This window comes from Pestalotiopsis fici (assembly GCF_000516985.1).
Source record: "Pestalotiopsis fici W106-1 unplaced genomic scaffold PFICI_Scf_12, whole genome shotgun sequence".
Taxonomy (NCBI): domain Eukaryota; kingdom Fungi; phylum Ascomycota; class Sordariomycetes; order Amphisphaeriales; family Sporocadaceae; genus Pestalotiopsis; species Pestalotiopsis fici.
In genome coordinates, this window is record NW_006917102.1 from 1,607,779 (window position 1) to 1,627,208 (window position 19,430).

Sequence of the window (19,430 nt, forward strand, 5' to 3'; positions counted from 1 at the left end):
GCGCCTGCTCGAGGCTGCCACTTATAGGCATGGAATGGGGGGTTCGCCTTACCAGTCTGGCGAACTACAGCACTCCCAGACTCCCTCAACATCATCCTGCAGACACTTTTGAGGCTTCCGTACAGATAATCCAGACAAGAACTCAGTCGTATACAGGATCAGAATGGCCACTCCAAGCATTATTGTCAGCGAGAACCAGACCTTGACTAGTTCAGGCAAAATGTCAATTTCGGAGGCCGAGCATCAACCTCTGGCCAAAGACAAGTTTACATTCCTCAAGGAACTCACGTCGGCCGAGGAGTATCACGGCGAAAAGTCCTTCTACCAGCACCTTGTCAATGTCTACAACTACTTAGAGTCTCAGTCGCTTCCCCAAGAGGTTTGTGACGCCGGTCTGTTTCACTCTGTCTACGGTACCGAGTTCTACCACTTCTCGAGCGCCAGTATAACCCGTGACGTCGTGCGCGGCTATATTGGCGAGTATGCAGAGGAGCTGGCGCACACCTTTTGCGGGCTGAGGAAGGACCGCTTCCTCTCCATTCTCAACAATGTACCGGGCTGGGACAAGCAGAAGCACTTGGACCTGTGTCGTCTAGAGCATGCCAACTTTTGGGACGGGAGGAATGATCGGGATGTGAAGTCCCAGATGGATGCTCTAAGCAAGACAATCGCGCAATTGGAGAGCAAGGAGGACTGAGGTTAGCGCGGACACAAAGAGCAGCCATCTTGTGGCGGATCAAGGAACCAGCATGGCGTTATTGTGTCGGGCTCGCCATGGCTCTACAGATATGGTCTTTATAAATGTCGCAATTACGGTCTGATTATAGTATGGCTGTCTATTGCTATCTTTTTTGCCGTTTCTCTCAAAGACATCGGGAAATGTATGTTAAGACAAACTTGTCTGTCTTATGCAAACGGTCGACCCACATATTGGCACCGGAAAGCTCGACACAATATTATGATAGCAAGTCTAGGTGACCATGGCGATTGCCTCTTTCTACAGGAAACAAAATATAACTTTGTCATTGAATCGATTCTCCGCAATTTTTCCCCAGGTCTTTTAGTCTTTAATGCTATAATAGGTCCATTGATAGGCCCGTTAGCATATAGAATGTTATAGCGGGCTTCCGAAGCTTTATGGGCCCAGCCAGTGGATAAAAGGATCGCCTCTAACTGATTGGGGGCTTCCCCATCGTGGTAGTGGGCGAAGCGACACCGCTGGGCCTAACGCATAAAGGACATAAATAGAGCGCCTCCGACACAATGCAGCGAAGAGTCGGTCAAGTCAGCGAGTTTTATGACCTATTGTTTGTACTGGTCTTAATCAAGAATAATTTTACGTCTGCCCCAAAACAGGTCGCGATGCATCGAATTTCTATCATCATTCCTGGTTACAATACTGGGGTATATCTGGGCGAATGTGTTTCGTCCATTCGAGAGAATTCAGTCGGCGTTGAGCTTGAAGTAATTATCGTCGACGACGGTTCGACTGATGAGACGACCATCCGTTTGCTAAATCAATTCGACTCGGAGCCGGATCTCAAGGTCATCCGCCATGGGCAAAACCGTGGCGTCCAAGCTGCTCGCAATACAGGCCTAAAGTCAGCGACGGGCGATTTTGTCGTTTGTGTGGACGCCGATGATGTCCTGCTCCCAACCTCGGAGCACGGAGGTTATCTATCTGCCGGAGCGCAGATGCTCTCTGAAAGCCCCAGCATTGCATTCGTGCACACATTGTCGAACATGTTTGGGGACTTCAATGGGTTGACCATATCCTCGTATCCTCTGCGCGAAGAAATGGTGGCTCGGAAACACCACGTACCAACCCATATCATGTATCGCCGCAGCGAAATTTCAAATGGCTTGCATTACTTGGAGACCGTGACCAAATGGCAAGACTGGGCATTTAGCGTTTCTTTGCTCGCGCGCAGATGGGCGCGGGACGAAAGTTTGGATATTGGATTTATCAAAGGCCCCGGGTATGGGTACCGCATTCATTCCACAACGGCTCGGGTTTCGAGGGCTCAGGTTTCGGAGTACGATGCCACCAAGATCGTGGTAGAGAGCTACCAAGACTACTTTCGATCAAGATTTCCTAACGTCAACAACACTATCGACGCCCTGACTGCAGCTGTGATGGCTTCAAAGCCGACTGCGCTCGAGGATCTGCTATATGTGGCGTCTTTCGACTTGGAACAGGCGTTGAGCATGGCCAGGGGTCGCGAGTACCAAGTCCATTCAGCGCACGTCGACCGGCTTGGTATTCCCTAAGATATATCCCTGTGAGCTTTGAAGGGGAAAAGAAGTTCGGATTTACCTACCTGCGTTGCCAAGAAGCAAAGTCGCGATGATGGCACAAATATGGAAAATAAATTTTGAAGATAAATGCAGCTGTTTGTACGAAAATGAAACAAGATGTCAAGTCAGAACCACAATCTAGAGTAAAGAGGAAGAAAAATGCCCTCGACCTCACGACAATTTATTGCAGGCTTGCATGATACGACCAGTATCTGAAATAAAGAGTAAAATTAAAGATGGTCTACATCTACGAAAATAATGTGTGAACAAACAAACTTAATCAACCCTTCCCGTTGTGTCACCCGAAGGGTGCCACACATCCAGCCACACTGTGGCGCATCATTGCATACAAGTTCGTTGCAGCATGTGGTCGCATTATGCCGCCAAAATGACCAACAATGATGAAATCAAGCAACTTGAATCTTATCCTGGTTGGATCTAACCGGGTGTTTAATCAGAACATTCTACCTTTGCCCGTATAATAATAATGCAAGTTCCAACCTAGTTGAAAACAATAGTATATCCTGTTCTAACTACCATCTATGAACTAGCTAGTACAAAGTGTCACGCCCGTTGGGTCCCTTCATGTCGAAGAGGCTTGCGCTGAAACTCTGGTCAGACGCAGATAGAATATGTCAGCAAGTGCTACCACGTGCAACCCGCTTGCAACTAGGAACGGAGTCCCGAACCAGAAGCCACCCTTTGACAGTCCCCAGCTATATATTTGAGCCAACACGGGGCCCGATATGAGTATGCCAACACTTTGCGCAATGCCAGCAATAGCGTTGAGTGACGCCATGGGCGTCTGCGGGAACAGAGAAATTATGGCAGATCGCAAGGATACCAGCAGTGAGGAACCCAGCGCCGAGATGACGACGCCAGCAATCATGAGCACTGGGCTTTGTGCTACTCCAACCAAGGCAATTCCTACAATGATCAAAATACAACTTCCCGTGCAGAGTAGTAAATCCTTCTGGGCAGCCTTGATGCCCAGCTTCTTCTGGAGAAATTTGTCAATCATCCTCATAATGACAAGTGAGAGCAGGAGAGTGATGGCGCCACGTAGGGAGAATAGTAGGTTTGCCTGTTTTACACGTTAGCTTTCTCCTCTACAAGAAATCACCAAGAGAAGGCAAGGACTAATGGGTCGAGGACACACATACCGTACTGAATTCCCATTCGAATTTATGGGCAACATACTGCAGTAGTAGTGCCCAGACATGCGCTCCGAATGCAACGAGAAGAAACACGGCAAGCGACAGAAGAATTCCCGTATCTTTCAACAAGTCTCGCAGCGTTGTGAAAGCGCGAGGCAGTAGCTTTCGCAGCGTTACAAGATGAGATTCGGCCATCGGAGCGTCTTCGTCTTGAGCTTCTCCTTCCACTGATTTTGGCAATCCAAAGTTGGTTGTTCGGTGCTGTGGATGCGTCTCTGGAAGCGTCAGGGCAATGGCACCTGCCGCGATAAGGCATATGGTGGAGAGCCCAAGAGGATACCAAGAGTTGAGTCTCATGAGTATCGATATTAAAGGGACTCCGGCAACAAGCACGACCATTTCCATGCCCGAGAGTTTCATGAATGCATCACCCCTGATGGCCAGGAGCAATTCGGTACTCATTAGCCCCCTGATTCAATAGTCTACAGGTGTGTGCAAACTTACCGATGCTTCTCTTCCATAATGTCAGCTACTACCGTGTAGAACATTGACGTTCCAAAGTTTGCGCCGCCACCAAATGCTTTCAGAACTGGCGCGAACCACACTAGACGCAAAGGAAGATGCTGCGGAAATAGGCCTATATCAGAGTTAGAAAATGCCTTGTCATGTCTCATGCGGGGTTTACGAACAAACTATCTTTGTCCACGAGTCGCTGAGGAAGAAACCCAACAGAAATAATATTATAAATGGCTTTCGGCCGATGCGATCTGCCAGCAGGCCGAGTGGAATACCAAGGATGATACCTGAGTGCGCGACGGTCAGCTATCGCGTCGCAAAATTCCCTGAAACCAGTTGGATACATGCAGTGGGGAGTTAAACATACTTGGTATTTGGTTGAACGCATCTTTGTACCCTTTTACAAGTGCGAGCTCACTCTGCACGGGGACGGACTTGCAGTCTCGTAGGGCCGAGCCTGGGGGGTAATAATGGTTGCAGATGATCTCCTCAAAGACTGCCGTCAAAGGAGCATAGCTCGAGTATTGAGTAAAGTCGAAGAGAAGCGTGATCATGCATACTTGGATGAGCACTTTTGAAGACTCTGATATCCATGCACCATCGGTCTGAGGCGGCAAAGTGGTCTGAGGCAGCAAAGTGGTACTAGGCACAGTCTCCTCTTCCTCTACCGTCTCGTTTGTAACATCAACGGCATGCTCATCGCCCACGTCCACGTCCAACAACAGAGGGCCCTCTTCCTCTTCCGGTGCGACTATGGCTGGAGCCATTATGATCACGGATCGAGGTGTCGAGTATGGTATCAACGATACGCAAAGGTTCAAATGCAGATTAATGTCCCGCACTTTTGTTGGTGTTGACTTATATGTTCCCCCTGCCCGTGTCAAATGGTAATTATGTTCTTCTCTTGCAGTAGAGTGGGCTTCCTGCAAGAGACTATCTTATTCCAAGAACATACACAGTAGATTTGGTTGTTTTGGAAGAGGGGCGGGGAGTTTTCCCCCAACTCTAGAAAAGTAAACGTTATCACGCAACATTGCTACGCGCCCCAACACACTGCCAGCTGCCTTGGGCCTCCGCCACACACAGATTAGTTCCAGTGTCTGGGTTCTGCTCTGATCCCCCTCCCTCGTCTCTGCATAGTACTTGGCTGTACAGATTTCAGATACAGATTACAGCAGAGGGGTAGGATTACCCCATTTTTTGCTGACCCCTTGATCCTGCAATACTACTTCATCCCAGTGTCCTGGCAGCACACTTCGGAATTAGACTCAATGAAGAAACTTAGAACCCTGCCGGCAAGTTAGACAACATGTACCATGTAGATCAAAAGTCCCTATTTCGAGCTTTCTTATCTACTCGGCCAGGAAATGATACTTGGACAGGTAACTACCCTGCACTATGGGCTGACGCGTGGATACCTCTATATTTCAGGCTTTGAGGAGGGGGGGGGGGAAAGAACAATGAATAACCGCAGCGGAGCAGCTTCCTTGCCAGGAGAAGTACAAAACGCTGCAAACATCAGCCGGGCAAGGAGCGTCAATACCCCTGCCAACCCTTTCTTTAACTCGGTACGTGCCCCCAGCAATTATGCATGTATCTATCATATCATGGGATGTACCGTGTGTGCCCCGCGGAAAAAAAGACATGCCTCCCCGAACGAATCCCCGCCTGATAAGCGAGCGGAGTACAGCGTACTGGTGGTCAGAATCGCCAGCGGCACGGTAAGCCTGAGAAACTTGAGATTCCCCTGATCCTACACTAAATAGCCTACCGAAATATCCCCCGCCCCCGGTGCAGAACTCCGGATGCTGATCGGTATTACTCAAAACGAGTAGCGACGGGTTCACGGCATCCAGCAAAAGTGGGTCAGCATCAATAGAGGTACTTTGTCGAAGGAAGATAGTGGCTCTGGGCGTATAATGCACCACTGTGGCGTGACAATGAGCCCAATTTGACCGGCACTATACTCCGGCGTTGTTCGGTGGTGCCCAAATCGACGGCTCTAGGCCTTTACTTGGATGAAAATCCCATTGTGGATTGTGGGATGATAGCGAGCAAATAAGGTATACTCGTTATCTTCATATTCTCCTTCTGCGTCCCGGTCGGTCTTTTTGCCTGGCAGTGGCTAGGTACCGAAATCATCATTATCCTATGCATTTATACCATGTGCAGCGGATCCCCGCCTCAATCAGCCACATCCCCAAAAGTGGCTGCTTGTGCATCCAATGATCTTACCAGTCAGGGCCGCATCTATGAAGACTTTCTAGAGTGAATTCTGAAGACATGGCACGATCACAGTACACAACTTCTCCAATATGTCAGAGGTTGGATCGTTAGAAACGCGCCAATCTTAAACAATGGGTCATTGGTTAGTGTCTGTATAGAACCATTGCCAACCTGCCATGTATGCTACAGGGTGGATTCCTACTAGATGATACTTACCATTAGCTTATTTATAGAAAAATCTCTACAGTACGGCGCTATGGGCCGCTAAAACAGTTGTTCAGAGATGCTGCTAGAAATCCTTACGGATAGGTTGTTTTCGGTAACGAACCAACTTTGAAGTTTCAGAGGAGTTGTAAAGGCTTGAATGTGCGGTGATTCTATGTACGTTGATTCTTAAATTTCATACGTTAAACTGCAACTCTATCGGGAAAAACAGTGATTTATACCAACTGGCTAAAGTCAACCTGCAATAGCTCTCGAGGGTTTCCTTTTTGAATAATTTCCCCATCCTGCATGATGATGACAACATCATACGAAGCAATTGCTTCCAGTTTGTGTGCAACCTCAATGACGGTGCAGTCTGAAAACTCGGCATGGAGCACTCGCCGCAGCTCCTGCTCCGTGCTGCGATCCAAGCTGCTCGTCGCTTCGTCCAACACCAATATCTTCGTCTTTTGTAGAATGGCACGAGAGAGGCAGAAGAGCTGTTTCTGACCGACAGAAAGGCCCATCTCGTCTAATTCGGCAACAAGGCCCCCTCTGTAGCTGATGACTTCCCACATGCCAGTCTTTTCCAAGGCTGCGATGAGTTCCTTGTCTGAAGTTACCTGATCACCTGGGCAGAGGTTCTCTCTCACTGTCCCAGGTAGTATGACGGGATCCTGGGGTAGTGTGATTAGGCGCGATCGAATCGCCTCCCGCCGAAGGACAGCCAAGTCCAGCCCATCGATACGAAGGGAGCCCGATTGGAGGTCCAAGAGACGGAGGAGAGTAAGTAGCATGGATGATTTGCCACTATGACATGTTAGTTTTGTCTCTTTTGCCTGCTGGATAATGGTTTGACCTACCTTCCAGTCCTACCACATATGCCGACCTTCTGCCCAGCCTGGATTTGCAGGGACACTCTTCTGATTACAGGAGAGGTGTCAGGGCTGATTATCATGTTAGCAAGTCTCAGGATTTAGAAAATAAGAATAGAAAGCTATACCCATAGCTGGAAGTGACGTTATCGAACTCGATATCGCCTCTGGTAGGCCATCCAAGCGGCGGCTCCTGGCGCTCAATTTCAAGGGCCTCCTCAGGAACATTGAGTAAAAAGTCGCGCAGCCGAGCGACAGCTCCCAAAGATGTCTCCAGGCCTGTCCAGGAATTGATCAGAAACCCAAGTGTGTTGTTGAAGCTAATGATGTTGAGCAACGCGAGACCAATTGCGGCTTTTGACGTGGAATCGCGTGTTAGTACCGCCACGGCAACAAGAACAGTGGCAATAAAGCAGACAAAAAAGTCCAGGACGATATTCAGCCACACTTGGACCCGAAATACCAGATAAAATGGCACCTGGGACTTGTTCAGTCGCTGGCTATTCTCCTCGATGAAACCCTGCTTCCAGCCCATGGCTCGGATGGTGACGAGCCCACTGAGAGTCTCGGTAAAATGAGTATACAGGGGCGATTTTGCTTCAAGATCGAGATGGCGAACTTGTCGCGATGTGCGCAGGTAAAAGGCTTGGACAAAATAGAGGGCAAACATGCAGAATGGAATAATGGCCGCAACGTATCGTGCACCAGAGGTAATGATGATGATCTCTGTGACGATATTAAAGGTGTCTATTTGAAGATGAGCATACTGAAATCTTGGCTAAGAAGGGCTGGGGTTTCAGACCTCGTAGGGCATTAAAAGAACTAGCCGGCAACGTCTGATCAATAATGGTCATATCCTGGCTAAAGCTATTCATCCAGAAGAGTTAGCAAAGAGGGTAGCAATACATTCGACAGTCAACTCACCGGTTTAAAGTGACGCCACTATCAGTCGAAGTGAAGAAATAAAGAGGTGCTCTAATCGCGTGACATTGTTAGTAACGGAAGGGACTCATAATACATCATATGCATGATAATAGAAGAGAATAAATGTTGCTTACTTCATCACCGCGTTGAGTAATAGAGAATGCAGGTGTTGCGAAGACCTGCTGATGACGTGAATGAGGAAGAACCTTGGATCCAACGGTTAGCACAAACATCTAGGTAAAGGATAGTACCTTTTCGCTCAGAGCGCCCACCTGGAAAGGAGCCATATTGATACAAAACAGGCCAGGACGAAAGTCAGGTATAAGCCCAGAAAGTAGCCCTGATCCTCGCCGATTCCGTGCTGGGTCCAAATCCGGAGCCATATTTCTATGTGTCTCATTAGCATTTGGCAGCCAAGTCCGACGGTGACCATGATTCACTAACGTGGCATCTTCTTGAAGATGGAAAACGAAATCGCCAAGATGACCAAGACCAAAGCAAAGACAGGTCCTATGGAGCCGACATAGAACATGTACAGACCGAAGTCGCCGGCCTGACGCAGGAGATCAGCATCCTTTGGGCTTCTAGCTGAAGCTTTATGAGAATGCAGTTCGCCTAGCTTATCTTTCGAGCCAACATTCGAGTGCGTGTCTATGCATGTTCTCTTCACATTGCTTCCTATCATTCTCCTCGTCTCTTCATCAATAGAATCAATATCGACTTGATTGTACTTGATCATCCCTGACTCAAGTACAGTGACAAAGTCAGCCTTGGCGAGGGATTCGACTACAGTGTAGGGTCAGTTGAGCTTTTCGAAGAGAAAGAGCATCGATATTTCATACTGGAATGAGTGGCATAGAGGACGGTGATATCCCTGCGGCGAAGCAGCCCACCATCGCCCAGTAAAGAGTTGAAGACGGCAGCTGATGTCGTGCCATCGAGGCCGCTGAGAACATCATCGAGAAGGACAAGAGCATGGCGCGAGTAAACAGCCCTTGCAAGCCCCTATGCATTGTAAAATATTAGCGCTGAACTCTTTGACCGGAGATCTGTTCTGAGACATACTACTCTTTGCCTTTGTCCACCGCTGAGTGCTATTCCCCCGCTTCCCACAAGGGTTTCGTCGCCGTACGGGAACGAGGCGAAATCCCGATCAAGGGCACAAGCTGTGACAACTTGGGCATACCACCCCTTGTCAAATCGAGATGGACCGATGATATTCCCTCGAAGGGAGACATTTCGAAGCCAGGGCGTCTGATCACAGTACGATATTGAGGATGTGGCCATGTGAACTGCGCCGCTGGCTGTGTGTAGCTCGCCAAGGATGGCCCTAAGCAACGAAGACTTTCCACACCCGACACGACCTACCACCATGGAGACGGAGCCAACCGGGACTCGAAAGTCTATTTCACGGAGTAATTCAGTTTGTTGGTCGTTTGTGGTAAAGGTAGCTTGGCGGATGTCTACGGCGAGTAATGCAGGTTCGCCGGCAGTGCGTGACATTGGTGATAGTTCAACGTCAAGCATACTTGAGCACACGTTATTGCCGTTTGAGGACGGCAACTGTGTTTCGAGCTTCTCAACGAGCCCACGCTCATCATCTTTGTTGTTGAGCAAGAGAAAGCTTTGAATCCGCGTGCAGCAAGCGAGACCCGAGACGAACGCCGTGTACGACCCGACAAGATTCGAAATTGGCTGTGCCACAAGCATGACAATAGACAGCGTTGTAAATATCTCACTGGCTGTGAAGTCCGATGAGCGTTTAGCCCAAAGAACGGCTGCCACGATGACAAAAATAGGTGAGAGCAGGTTGACGGATGCCGCTAGAGAGCTGGTTAGTTTGCCATGTGTGGGCTTACGGAGAGGGAAACCGTACATAGACTAGTGACCCATGCGAGCACAGTTCTAAGCTTCTGAGACATGCTCAGCTCGAAACTCCGGAAGCTGTGGATAGTTTGGGTCATGTAATCGCTTAGTCCCACCATCTTGATCCCCTTGATCTGTCCGAGCATGGACGATGTGACCGAGACCCTGGTCTGTATCGCATCATTCCAGGCACGCTGGGCGGGAATGGCGGTCTTGGACATTGTCTGTGATATCAACCAGCAACCTGTCGTAAAAATGTTAGACGCGGTCCGCGCCGGAAATGATACGTTAGAGAAAAGTACATACAAACTCCTGGTATCAGTACGAGAAAACCCGAGTGACCCGCCTTGCGATCAAGCAAATACAAGCCAGCGCCGAGCTCGACTACACTCGGCCACAAGTCATAAAATGATTGTATAGCAGATATAATGCCATCGATATCAGTGCTCATGAGAGTAACGGGGGCTGACTCGGTAATCGAATTGGTCTCGAGGCTCAGGGTCTTCTGGTATATGACACCCACTAGTGCACCTCGGACTATGGTAATGAGCTGAAATCTCAAGTGCTTGGAGTAGCATCTTGTGACCTGATACTTTGGTCAATAGGGATTTTGAGATCTGTAGTCGAGAGTTGGGACTTACCGCGATTCCGGCATACACAAAAAATGTTGCTGCGATCAAGCCTCGGGCGACCTGTGGGTCTGATTGTGCCGGTGGTTCTCCTACATAATCTATGACTAAGTTGATGAGAAAGGGCTGGGCAAACATGAATGCGGATAAAAAGAGCCTAGGTACTACGACGGCAAGGCATTGAAGCTTGAAGGCTCTCAAGACCGCCCATATTAATGCGTATCTTCCAGATTGATGAGCTGCACCCAGGGAAGATGGGAAATATTAGCCATTCACACACTTTCTCCAAAGAATAGGGTTGGTTGTCACATACCGTCTGCCCAGGTTGAATTGATTTCCACCAACAAAGTTCCCGAATCGAATTCCTCGTCAATATCCCCGAGATCATCATTAGTCATGATGCTTCGGTGACCCTTGTTGAAGAGCAGATTTGGCCACCAAGACTGTGTCCAGTCGAAGAGACTACGACTCGATTTCTTGGTTGCATACCATTTGTTGAAAGCTGGTGACGATGGCTCTGGTAAATTTTGGAGTACTATGATGACAAATTTGAGGACAATAGAAGCGGCAAACATGGATGTAACAGAGGTACGACCAAGGCGACTCCGGAGGGTTCTAGCCTCAGCTAGTTCAAGTAGGATAGTAAACACAAGATAGCTACTAGTGAGAATGGAGGCATCAATCCATCTTTGATGTTCCTGGTATAGGATGTAGAAAATCGCAGCCGAAACGATCAACCTCAGGGTGCTGGCTGCAATGGGGATGAAGCCATTCACAGCACTGGATCTGGTCCATAATGCAAGCAAAATTATCTGCGTGCCAAAGAAAGCGCCGCATGCTGCCTATTATGAAGAGTCAATGACCCAACTTCGATTATTTTGGCGGGGACCATTACCAATTTCAGCCGAAGTAGCCATCCATTACTACTAACTCGTAATGGTTTTCGTAAAATAGACAAGACCCTCAGTGTCAATGCACAGATGAAAATAACAGACGGTAGAATTGACAAGATTGTCTGCTGAAAGAAGAGGGTGAAGTCCATCTCAGCAAACTCTGTATGGTAGCATGCGTAAAAGCCACGCCAATGTCCGGAAAAAGAGAAAAAAAGCTTCAACGACTATTTTAAATCCTGCCTAGAAGTAGCGCTTCGATCAGTAAGCTATCACACCAGAGTCCGTAATATGAATACGAACGTTGCCCTTTGTGCTGGGCCGCTACTGGAGTCAGCCCTTGTTGCTGCTCCCGCTGCACCTGCCCGGCCGGCTACTATTGGTCACCTCTGCATCCTTGTCACTATGAGGTTAGTTCTAAATTTGAAGGGAGGAATTCCTTGCCATGTCAGACTGTGTCTATGCTCAAACGGGTACTTTTGCATCTTTATGACCCTGCATCTCGCCAGCGTCTCTGGATGATGCCCCTCGGAGGATTTCTGACTTAAGGTGGTAGGATGAATATGTCCCAAGTGGATCTATGAGAAGTTCCGCCGATGCTACCGCAGTACCCGTAAGAAGAGCCTTTACTTCGGCGCTTCAGCTTCTGATGACCACCTACCCAGGTACTAGGTATGTAGGTATTCAACATCGACAGGGCTATAGTGCCTACTTTTAGCCCTGATGATGGTTATGACTGACAAATATGTCAAAGGATGGAGGCTATGAAAGCAAATCCATTCTGTCCTTTCCACATTCGTTTTCAGCATTCGTCGAATCACTTTCATAACTACAGACGTTTTGCAGCAATTCAACACAATGGACCTCAACAGGGACATTGACAACGACCCAGATGAAATACTATGGTACGAGCTTGAGCCAGTAATTCAAGGTTCCAAGTCGTCTTTTGCTCCGACTAGAACTCTTGGATTTCTATTCCTTTTGACGGCAGGTATTGGCGGGTAAGTACCGATGCCTAGTTACCTTCTTAAACATGAAGTTGACTGAATGAATCACTAGTTTGCAAAGCGTTTTTGCTCTCATCTTCTCAAATGGTTCTGTACGCAAAACAGCATTCGTTTTCATTTGATCATGAAGATCACGAAGCTAATTGAGGCATCAAGGCACATCTCAAGGATCTCGGTCTCAGCAAGTCCATCCAGGCCATAGTATGGATGGCCGGGCCGGTTGCAGGCATGACTGTACAGCCCTACTGCGGTATCCGTAGCGATCAATGTCGTTCTTCTTGGGGCAGAAGGCGTCCCTTCATTGCGTGGGGTGCCTTTGCCTCCGTTGTATCACTGCTTGGGCTGGCTTCGACCAAGAGACTGGCGGTCCTCGCGGTGCGCGTTTGTGCTGGTAGTGGTTTTTCTGCCAAAGCCATCTCCCAGGAGGCGGCGGTCAATGTGGCAACGTCAAACATAACAGTCTTCTTCATTGTTGCTCTCAACATTGCTTTGCAGCCATTACAAGGGGGACTTCGGGCTCTGATTGCCGACATGTGTCCGCATGAGCAACAGCCAACAGCGAACGCCGTAGCAGGCATCGTTGTCAGTGCATCGAATATCCTTAGCTACGCCCTGGGCTACGTCGACCTTCAGCGAATATCTGTTCTGCGGGCTCTAGGAGGCACTTCTCAGTTTGACATTCTATGCGTGGTCACGTCGGTAACTCTGGCTGTGTCCGTGGGACTAACGTGCTTGATTGCCGAGGAACGGAACGCGGCGCCGGGTGACGATGGACTCTACACTGACTACACAGGAGAGAAGGGCACGAGACATACTGTACGTGCTCAGCTGTGGTATCTCTGTACCAGCTTCTCTCGTCTACCCCGACAGGTGCAGCAGGTATTCAAAGTTCAATTCTTCTCTTGGCTGGGTTGGTTTCCATTTCTTTTCTACGTGACCACATATATCAGCGAGACTTGTAAGTACAGCCTACACTGCGCGTCACAGACCATCGCATTTACGAGACTAACCGAACAGACAAAAATGATTTGCCTGCCGTACAAGGCCTCAACAAAGACGTACAGACTAGAGCGGCTAGAACCGGATCACTCGGACTGATGCTCTTCGCACTAGTTGCGCTTGTGGCCGGCACTCTATTATCTGCTGCTCACAAGCATGCCAACCAAGGAAAACATGTAAATGCCCTTACAAGAGCCTTTACTAGATTAACTCGAAGCATGCGACACATGTGGATCATGTCACAGATCCTCTTTGCTATATGCATGTTTGCCACAGCATTCACATCGTCGGTCAACGGCGTATACCTGCTCGTTGGTCTTTGCGGCATTAGCTGGGCGATCACCATTTGGGCGCCCTACACTCTCATCAGTGCACAAATTGTTCAAGACGTGGAATATAGTGGAGACAGGATGGTTTCCAAGCCACTGATGCAGCATGAGGAGGACTTGTCAGAGGACGAGGATGAAGAGGATCCACATGACCACGGAAATGGGGCGGACGACGCCTGCGAGCGGCGCTCAGGTGTCGTGCTTGGACTACACAATGTCGCCATAGCAGGACCTCAAGTCGTGGCTGCTGCAGCTTGCAGCGCCATCTTCTGGATGCTTGAGGGCTCATCGAAGGACGGTGTTGGATGGACTTTGCGGGCTGGAGGGTTGGCCGCGCTAGTTGCTGCAATGGTGGCGGTACGACTGCAGGATGCTGTTCATCATGAGCCTTCATTGAACATGGTGCGCCTGTCGGATGCAACTAGAGATTAACGAAGAGATCTGTTTGTTTCAACCCCCCTGTGCTTAGGACCCTGAAATGCTGCCAAGATCCTTTGAAAGTACTATGCATTTGCCTATGGACAAAGTACCAAGTCCATCAGGGAGCTGTGATTAACGATGCGAGGGCCTTCTTTCTGGGATAGACTAGGGATGTAGGTATTTTCGCGTTTGTCAAGTACATCGATTGCCCATGTTTGATTATCACTTTTACTACAGAAGTGATAAGCAACTCCGCTAGTTCGTCAAGGGTTTTGTAGGATAAAACGAGTTAGAACAGCTCAAGCACGGCATTGTTGCCTTCATCCTTTGGGTGGCTGTGGAGTAGTGGTACTCTGTGGTTCGCTTGAATCTTTAGCGGAGTATTGAAGTTGCCATGGGCTTGCGAATGTTTTGTGCGAACTGACCAATCACACTCCAAGGGGGTGGTACGCCACAGGGTGCATATGGTTCAATCATACGATACCTCTTGCAAGTACCTACATGGGTGCTCTATGTACCTAGGGCCTCGACCAGAAAGCGGTCGTTCAAGTGGATACGTCCGACGGTACTTGACAAGGGCGGGGGCGTTGGCTTACATACTATCGTAGTACAGTGAAAAGGCTTGAAAGGGTTTGGCTTGCCAAGAGCGGGTCATATAAGCTTAATCAAAGACAATAGGCAATCCACTCTACTGGGTTGACGATCCTCCAGCTTGCCCATAGACACACACACACATATCCAAGCGACAACTCAACAAGTAGCGACGGCACAACCCCGCATGTTCTGGCTGAGGCTGAACACGGCCCGCGGCGCAGTAACTTTCACGGGTTTGGCTATTCACACGCTTACCGATTTGGGTTGCCAGTCTCGAGCATGTAAGCACGGAATATACTCAATCGCGTCAAACGGCGAATCACCTCGCCGTTATTACAACCTCATCCTTCCCGAAAGAGACTCAAACTGGGTTCCTGATAGCCCCTGACATGGTATCGACTCCAGATAGTTATCTGACCTGTCGGCGATGCTTCATTCGCGGTGCTAAGCCCGGAGTCCGGTGGCACGATGGCGCCCGGCCCTACGGTGGCGTACCCGGCAAGAGCTTGCCGGCCAAAGCTTCATGATTAATGCAATACACCTACATTCCTTCGGCGGGGGATATCATTACTCCCTGCTTCAAGTTGGTCAGCTGATTAATCAGACATAATATTAGGCTATGTCGTTCATCATCCAGATACCCTTGCTCTAACCCCATATTGGTTCGTTATCTCCCTTTGCTAATGTCGTCCTACCACATAGGATGTGATGACTTTGCTTACCTCATCCTTCTACATATAATCGTCCCAGGGCGGACGAGCTAGTGGCCTCCTTTACAGCAAATAGCATGCAGGGACCATGGCCAGGGAGGCCGAAGGGGGGGGGGGGGGGGGGGGGGGGAAGCTTAATATCTAACTACTTGAGGGATGGCGTTTTGCAATCGAATTTTAATTGGCATGATTTGATCAGCGTTTCTTCGGCAAGGAATCGTCGTCGTGGCTGACTCCACGGTAGTGTTGGCAAGCAATGGACCTGAGAGCTGACATAAGCAGCCGCAGCCATGGGATTTCCCCAATCACAATGGTGCTCTCCGCATTTCAAATCAAGCCACACCGTTCGGTAGCATCCAAATGGCGGTCTCCCGTTGTTCCGGTTGCTTGTCGGTTTTTGTTTTATCTAGAGGCACGGACACGCATTGAGGTGCTCTTGGAACCCTGTATCACCACCAACCTAGGTACCCGGACATCGACATAGGTCCATGCCCTCCTTCCAGCTCCTAAATATAGCTGTATTTGAGTATTCCATAGTCTAACGCTTTGAAAAGATATGTACGTTCTTGGCATAGCTGGATCTGCTATAGTCACTGTCGGCCGCCTCAAAGCACGGCAAAACACCCTTGCAGCGTAAAAGTACCAATAGGCTCAGTTCACGATAGCATCCTCAGTGACACAAAGCACCTTCCACTTGGTGATTAGTGCTCTATAAGCACTACCAACCGCATCTAGGATCTTAATCCTCCGTCAAGAGTCTGATCACTGTTATCCAATGCACAACAAACTCCGGAAATATTCACACACTCTCTCCCGAAGTGCTCAGTGCGCTGCAAGCTTTATCAACACCATCTAGGATCTTAATCCTCCGCCGATAATGTAATCACTGTTGTCCAATGCAAGAAGAACTCCTCAGACCCGGGAATACTCACGGTTTCTCTTCCGGAGCCTCAGTTCTGCAGCCCACACAGACACAGAGTTTTGGGTATTTCGCAAATCCCCCATCATGCTCGATTTTTGGTTTTCCTTCGTCTTCTCCTAAATCACTTTCATTCACCATTTTCATGTAGTCTATGTTCTAATCAGTCTATGAATTAGTCCATTAATCAGTTATGTCTTTCTCTGCAATGCAATCTTGCCTAGCATCATTTCGTAACACCATTCACGTTCGTACTTTCTTTTTCCATTCTTTCCTCTTCTTCTGTCATATTTCATAGGCATTCACTCAATGGTAGAGTTGGCAGGACAAAGCAATCAATTTGACTGATTTTTTTACAACTTCGATAGATGATTTTGAACTTTAATTGAAACTGAGTTACTGAGTGTTTAACCTTCGGAAATTTGTGTGATTAGGTAAACTTTCGTCACGTTCTATCAATTACAGCCATCTTCACAAATGGTAGCGAATAAGTACAGTCATATTGTTATCATGTCCATTTAAATATAGCAAACAATCTAGTGGTAGTCCTGAGCATATAAAGTATGTACATGACAGCCAATCACAATGGAATGATCCCTTAGAACTTTCCAATGTAATTATACTCCAACCATTCATCGATAGGAGCCATGTTTTTACACACCTTCTGTTGGTGGTATCCAGGGTGAATATGTTCTTCGAAGGCCAAAAGAGTCTCATCAAAGTTACAAAACAATACCTGACGCAAGTCCGCCAAGCAATGCACCGTGTGTTGCCATTTGTGCTCAGTGATGTTGTAGTCCCCACCTGTGATATGCGCTGCCATGAATTGGCCTAGTACCTGTCTAATGCCCGCCTTTTTCGAGTTAGATCATGGTTCAGAGTATCAACGAATTAGCTCCAGACTTACAATGCAGTGTAGGGAATGGTACCCCGCCATGAAGTAAGCAGTAAGGTTTTGTTTGGCCGGAATTCTGATGGACGGCGGCAGTTTGTAGGACTCCACAATCTCGTCCTCAAGCAAAACTTGCCCATCTCCCTCTACATCGAGTGTAAGCCCATGATCAAAATAAGCATATAGACTGTTGTGATTGTCTTACTAGGAAATAAGGCGCTCCAGTAGGGGTCGCCCTTCAGAAAGTCCATGTCATCGATATTCTCCTCATAGAATCGATAGGTCTGAACGACATGCGAGGCGACACCAATCTGGTTCTGGAGTAGCTGTGCAGGGCTAACTCCAGTATAAGGGATTGATATAGTTGATTCGGAGGTTTGGTGATAGTTTCGAGCCAGCAGTCCTAGAACGACGAGCACCAAAACAATGTTCGATACGATCAAGCAGCTTAGAGAAGAGATTCTGCCTCTGCCGCGAGGTCTTGGAAGAGGAATCTTGTCTGAACTCTCGCTCTCTTCATCGTCATGCATGAGGCGGCCATATTGTTCCTCCTTCTGGCTTGCCATGAAGGATTTGAGATAAGACATTTTTCTCAAGCCTCGGACAAGTAGAGAGAGATAACTCGGGCGCTCGTGCAAGAATAAAAGAGTTGAAAAGTTAGGAGAGGATGGTCTGCACCATCCAAAGTATGCTGGTCCTTTGTTCTACTTATGAGAGGGTATAAAAGGGATCCGGATGATTGCCGGGGTGCTCACCGAAGGAATGTTGGGTGTCTATGCCAACTAGTCTATCAAGTGGCACAGAACTGCATGAGGCCTGTGAACCGAACGTATTACATCGCAGGGAATATTTTGCTAATATTTCAATCTATTTATAAATCTGATTTAATGGTAATTAAATCTACCCTTTTTAAGAAACCAAGTCATTAATATTTTCTTATCTCTCTTATACCTCTAGTAAATATCATGTCAGCACGAGACCCCGGCCTCTCTCTTCACTCGAAGTGAAAGCCGAGCACCGCGTAATACGGCAAAGGAGTTGAAGGCATGGTCTCCCGGTCTCTATGTTTGGTACTTTTACACTGCTATCACGACTATACTCAAGTGCCCAGGAGGCACGAACTGTGGAGTAAGATTAGTTGCTAGCTGGAATAAGACAAGACAAAGCATGGACTGGTGGTGTTGTATGCTTATGACTCTGTATTCGAACTTTGAATCTCCATCCTGTAGGATTCTGCGAAACAGTATTATCATATCACATCTTGATGTCTAGAGAAGCATGGTAAGTGGGTAAACACTCTCGTTGGCTCAGAAGAGCGGATGGATGCTCAGCCGAAACCCAATACGACCTCGGGCCATGGTCATCATGGGATCCAGACAACAACGCTTTCACCAGAGATAAGACGGTAAGTTCCTCGAGATGGTCACTTCATTCGAATATAAAACATGCCCACAACTCGACATTTCTCTTCTTTCAACACATCACTATTCCAATCATCACTGCCTTCCACCATCACCACTCCAAGATCAGTCATCTCTTCTTTTAGAAGCACCCGAAAGCAATTACAAGCACCATCATCAAACACTCATCAACAAAATGAAGTTCTCCGCTGGTATCCTTCTTGCTCTGGCCTCTACCGGCCTCTCGGCTCCCACTGTCTCTCGCCGTGCTGATCTCGATGGTGGCTCATGTGCCACCGTTGGTGCCGATGGCAAGATTCTGTCTCGCTGCGTCGGTTTCGATGCTGCCAACGCTGCCACTGTCGCTCGCCGTGCCGAGCTTGACGGTGGCTCATGCGCCACTGTCGATGCTGAGGGCAAGATCTTGGCTCGCTGCGTCGGATTTGACCCCTCCAACGCTGCCACCATTACCGCCATTGCTGCCCTCGCTCGCCGTGCCGATCTAGACGGTGGTTCTTGCGCCACTGTTGATGCCGAGGGAAAGATCCTCGCTCGTTGCGTCGGCTTTGATGCCG

General features: G+C 48.5%; 7 protein-coding genes across 7 annotated transcripts in view; 4 read left to right on the plus strand and 3 right to left on the minus strand.

The window, feature by feature from the left end:
* Window positions 1-163: 163 nt before the first annotated feature.
* PFICI_14226 (uncharacterized protein) lies at window positions 164-697 on the plus strand (the record flags this gene model as incomplete). The annotated part of the gene is made up of 1 exon (XM_007842807.1): window positions 164-697. One exon carries the CDS (start codon window positions 164-166, stop codon window positions 695-697), a length of 534 nt encoding a protein of 177 aa, XP_007840998.1.
* Window positions 698-1,362: 665 nt separating this feature from the next.
* On the plus strand, window positions 1,363-2,271 carry PFICI_14227 (uncharacterized protein; the record flags this gene model as incomplete). Its single annotated transcript, XM_007842808.1, has 1 exon — window positions 1,363-2,271. One exon carries the CDS (start codon window positions 1,363-1,365, stop codon window positions 2,269-2,271), a length of 909 nt encoding a protein of 302 aa, XP_007840999.1.
* Window positions 2,272-2,881: 610 nt separating this feature from the next.
* Window positions 2,882-4,738, minus strand: PFICI_14228 (uncharacterized protein; the record flags this gene model as incomplete). The annotated part of the gene is made up of 5 exons (XM_007842809.1): window positions 2,882-3,382; window positions 3,462-3,888; window positions 3,960-4,092; window positions 4,145-4,258; window positions 4,339-4,738. The coding sequence occupies 5 exons, from the start codon at window positions 4,736-4,738 to the stop codon at window positions 2,882-2,884; spliced, it is 1,575 nt and encodes a 524-aa protein (XP_007841000.1).
* A 1,899-nt stretch (window positions 4,739-6,637) lies between these two features.
* Window positions 6,638-11,737, minus strand: PFICI_14229 (uncharacterized protein; the record flags this gene model as incomplete). The annotated part of the gene is made up of 15 exons (XM_007842810.1): window positions 6,638-7,211; window positions 7,265-7,348; window positions 7,405-8,023; window positions 8,079-8,143; window positions 8,201-8,251; window positions 8,335-8,406; window positions 8,473-8,587; window positions 8,645-8,986; window positions 9,043-9,205; window positions 9,266-10,023; window positions 10,077-10,310; window positions 10,373-10,652; window positions 10,708-10,934; window positions 11,009-11,537; window positions 11,591-11,737. The coding sequence occupies 15 exons, from the start codon at window positions 11,735-11,737 to the stop codon at window positions 6,638-6,640; spliced, it is 4,260 nt and encodes a 1,419-aa protein (XP_007841001.1).
* A 706-nt stretch (window positions 11,738-12,443) lies between these two features.
* PFICI_14230 (uncharacterized protein) lies at window positions 12,444-14,352 on the plus strand (the record flags this gene model as incomplete). The annotated part of the gene is made up of 4 exons (XM_007842811.1): window positions 12,444-12,586; window positions 12,645-12,684; window positions 12,749-13,550; window positions 13,580-14,352. The coding sequence occupies 4 exons, from the start codon at window positions 12,444-12,446 to the stop codon at window positions 14,350-14,352; spliced, it is 1,758 nt and encodes a 585-aa protein (XP_007841002.1).
* A 2,809-nt stretch (window positions 14,353-17,161) lies between these two features.
* PFICI_14231 (uncharacterized protein) lies at window positions 17,162-18,042 on the minus strand (the record flags this gene model as incomplete). Its single annotated transcript, XM_007842812.1, has 3 exons — window positions 17,162-17,416; window positions 17,471-17,601; window positions 17,661-18,042. The coding sequence occupies 3 exons, from the start codon at window positions 18,040-18,042 to the stop codon at window positions 17,162-17,164; spliced, it is 768 nt and encodes a 255-aa protein (XP_007841003.1).
* Window positions 18,043-19,051: 1,009 nt separating this feature from the next.
* PFICI_14232 (uncharacterized protein) overlaps window positions 19,052-19,430 on the plus strand; it is a gene marked incomplete at both ends in the record, with an annotated part of 806 nt that continues 427 nt past the window's right edge. Inside the window, one exon of the mRNA XM_007842813.1 lies at window positions 19,052-19,414. Coding sequence (XP_007841004.1) covers window positions 19,052-19,414 — 363 coding nt within the window. The remainder of the gene's footprint in view (window positions 19,415-19,430) is intronic.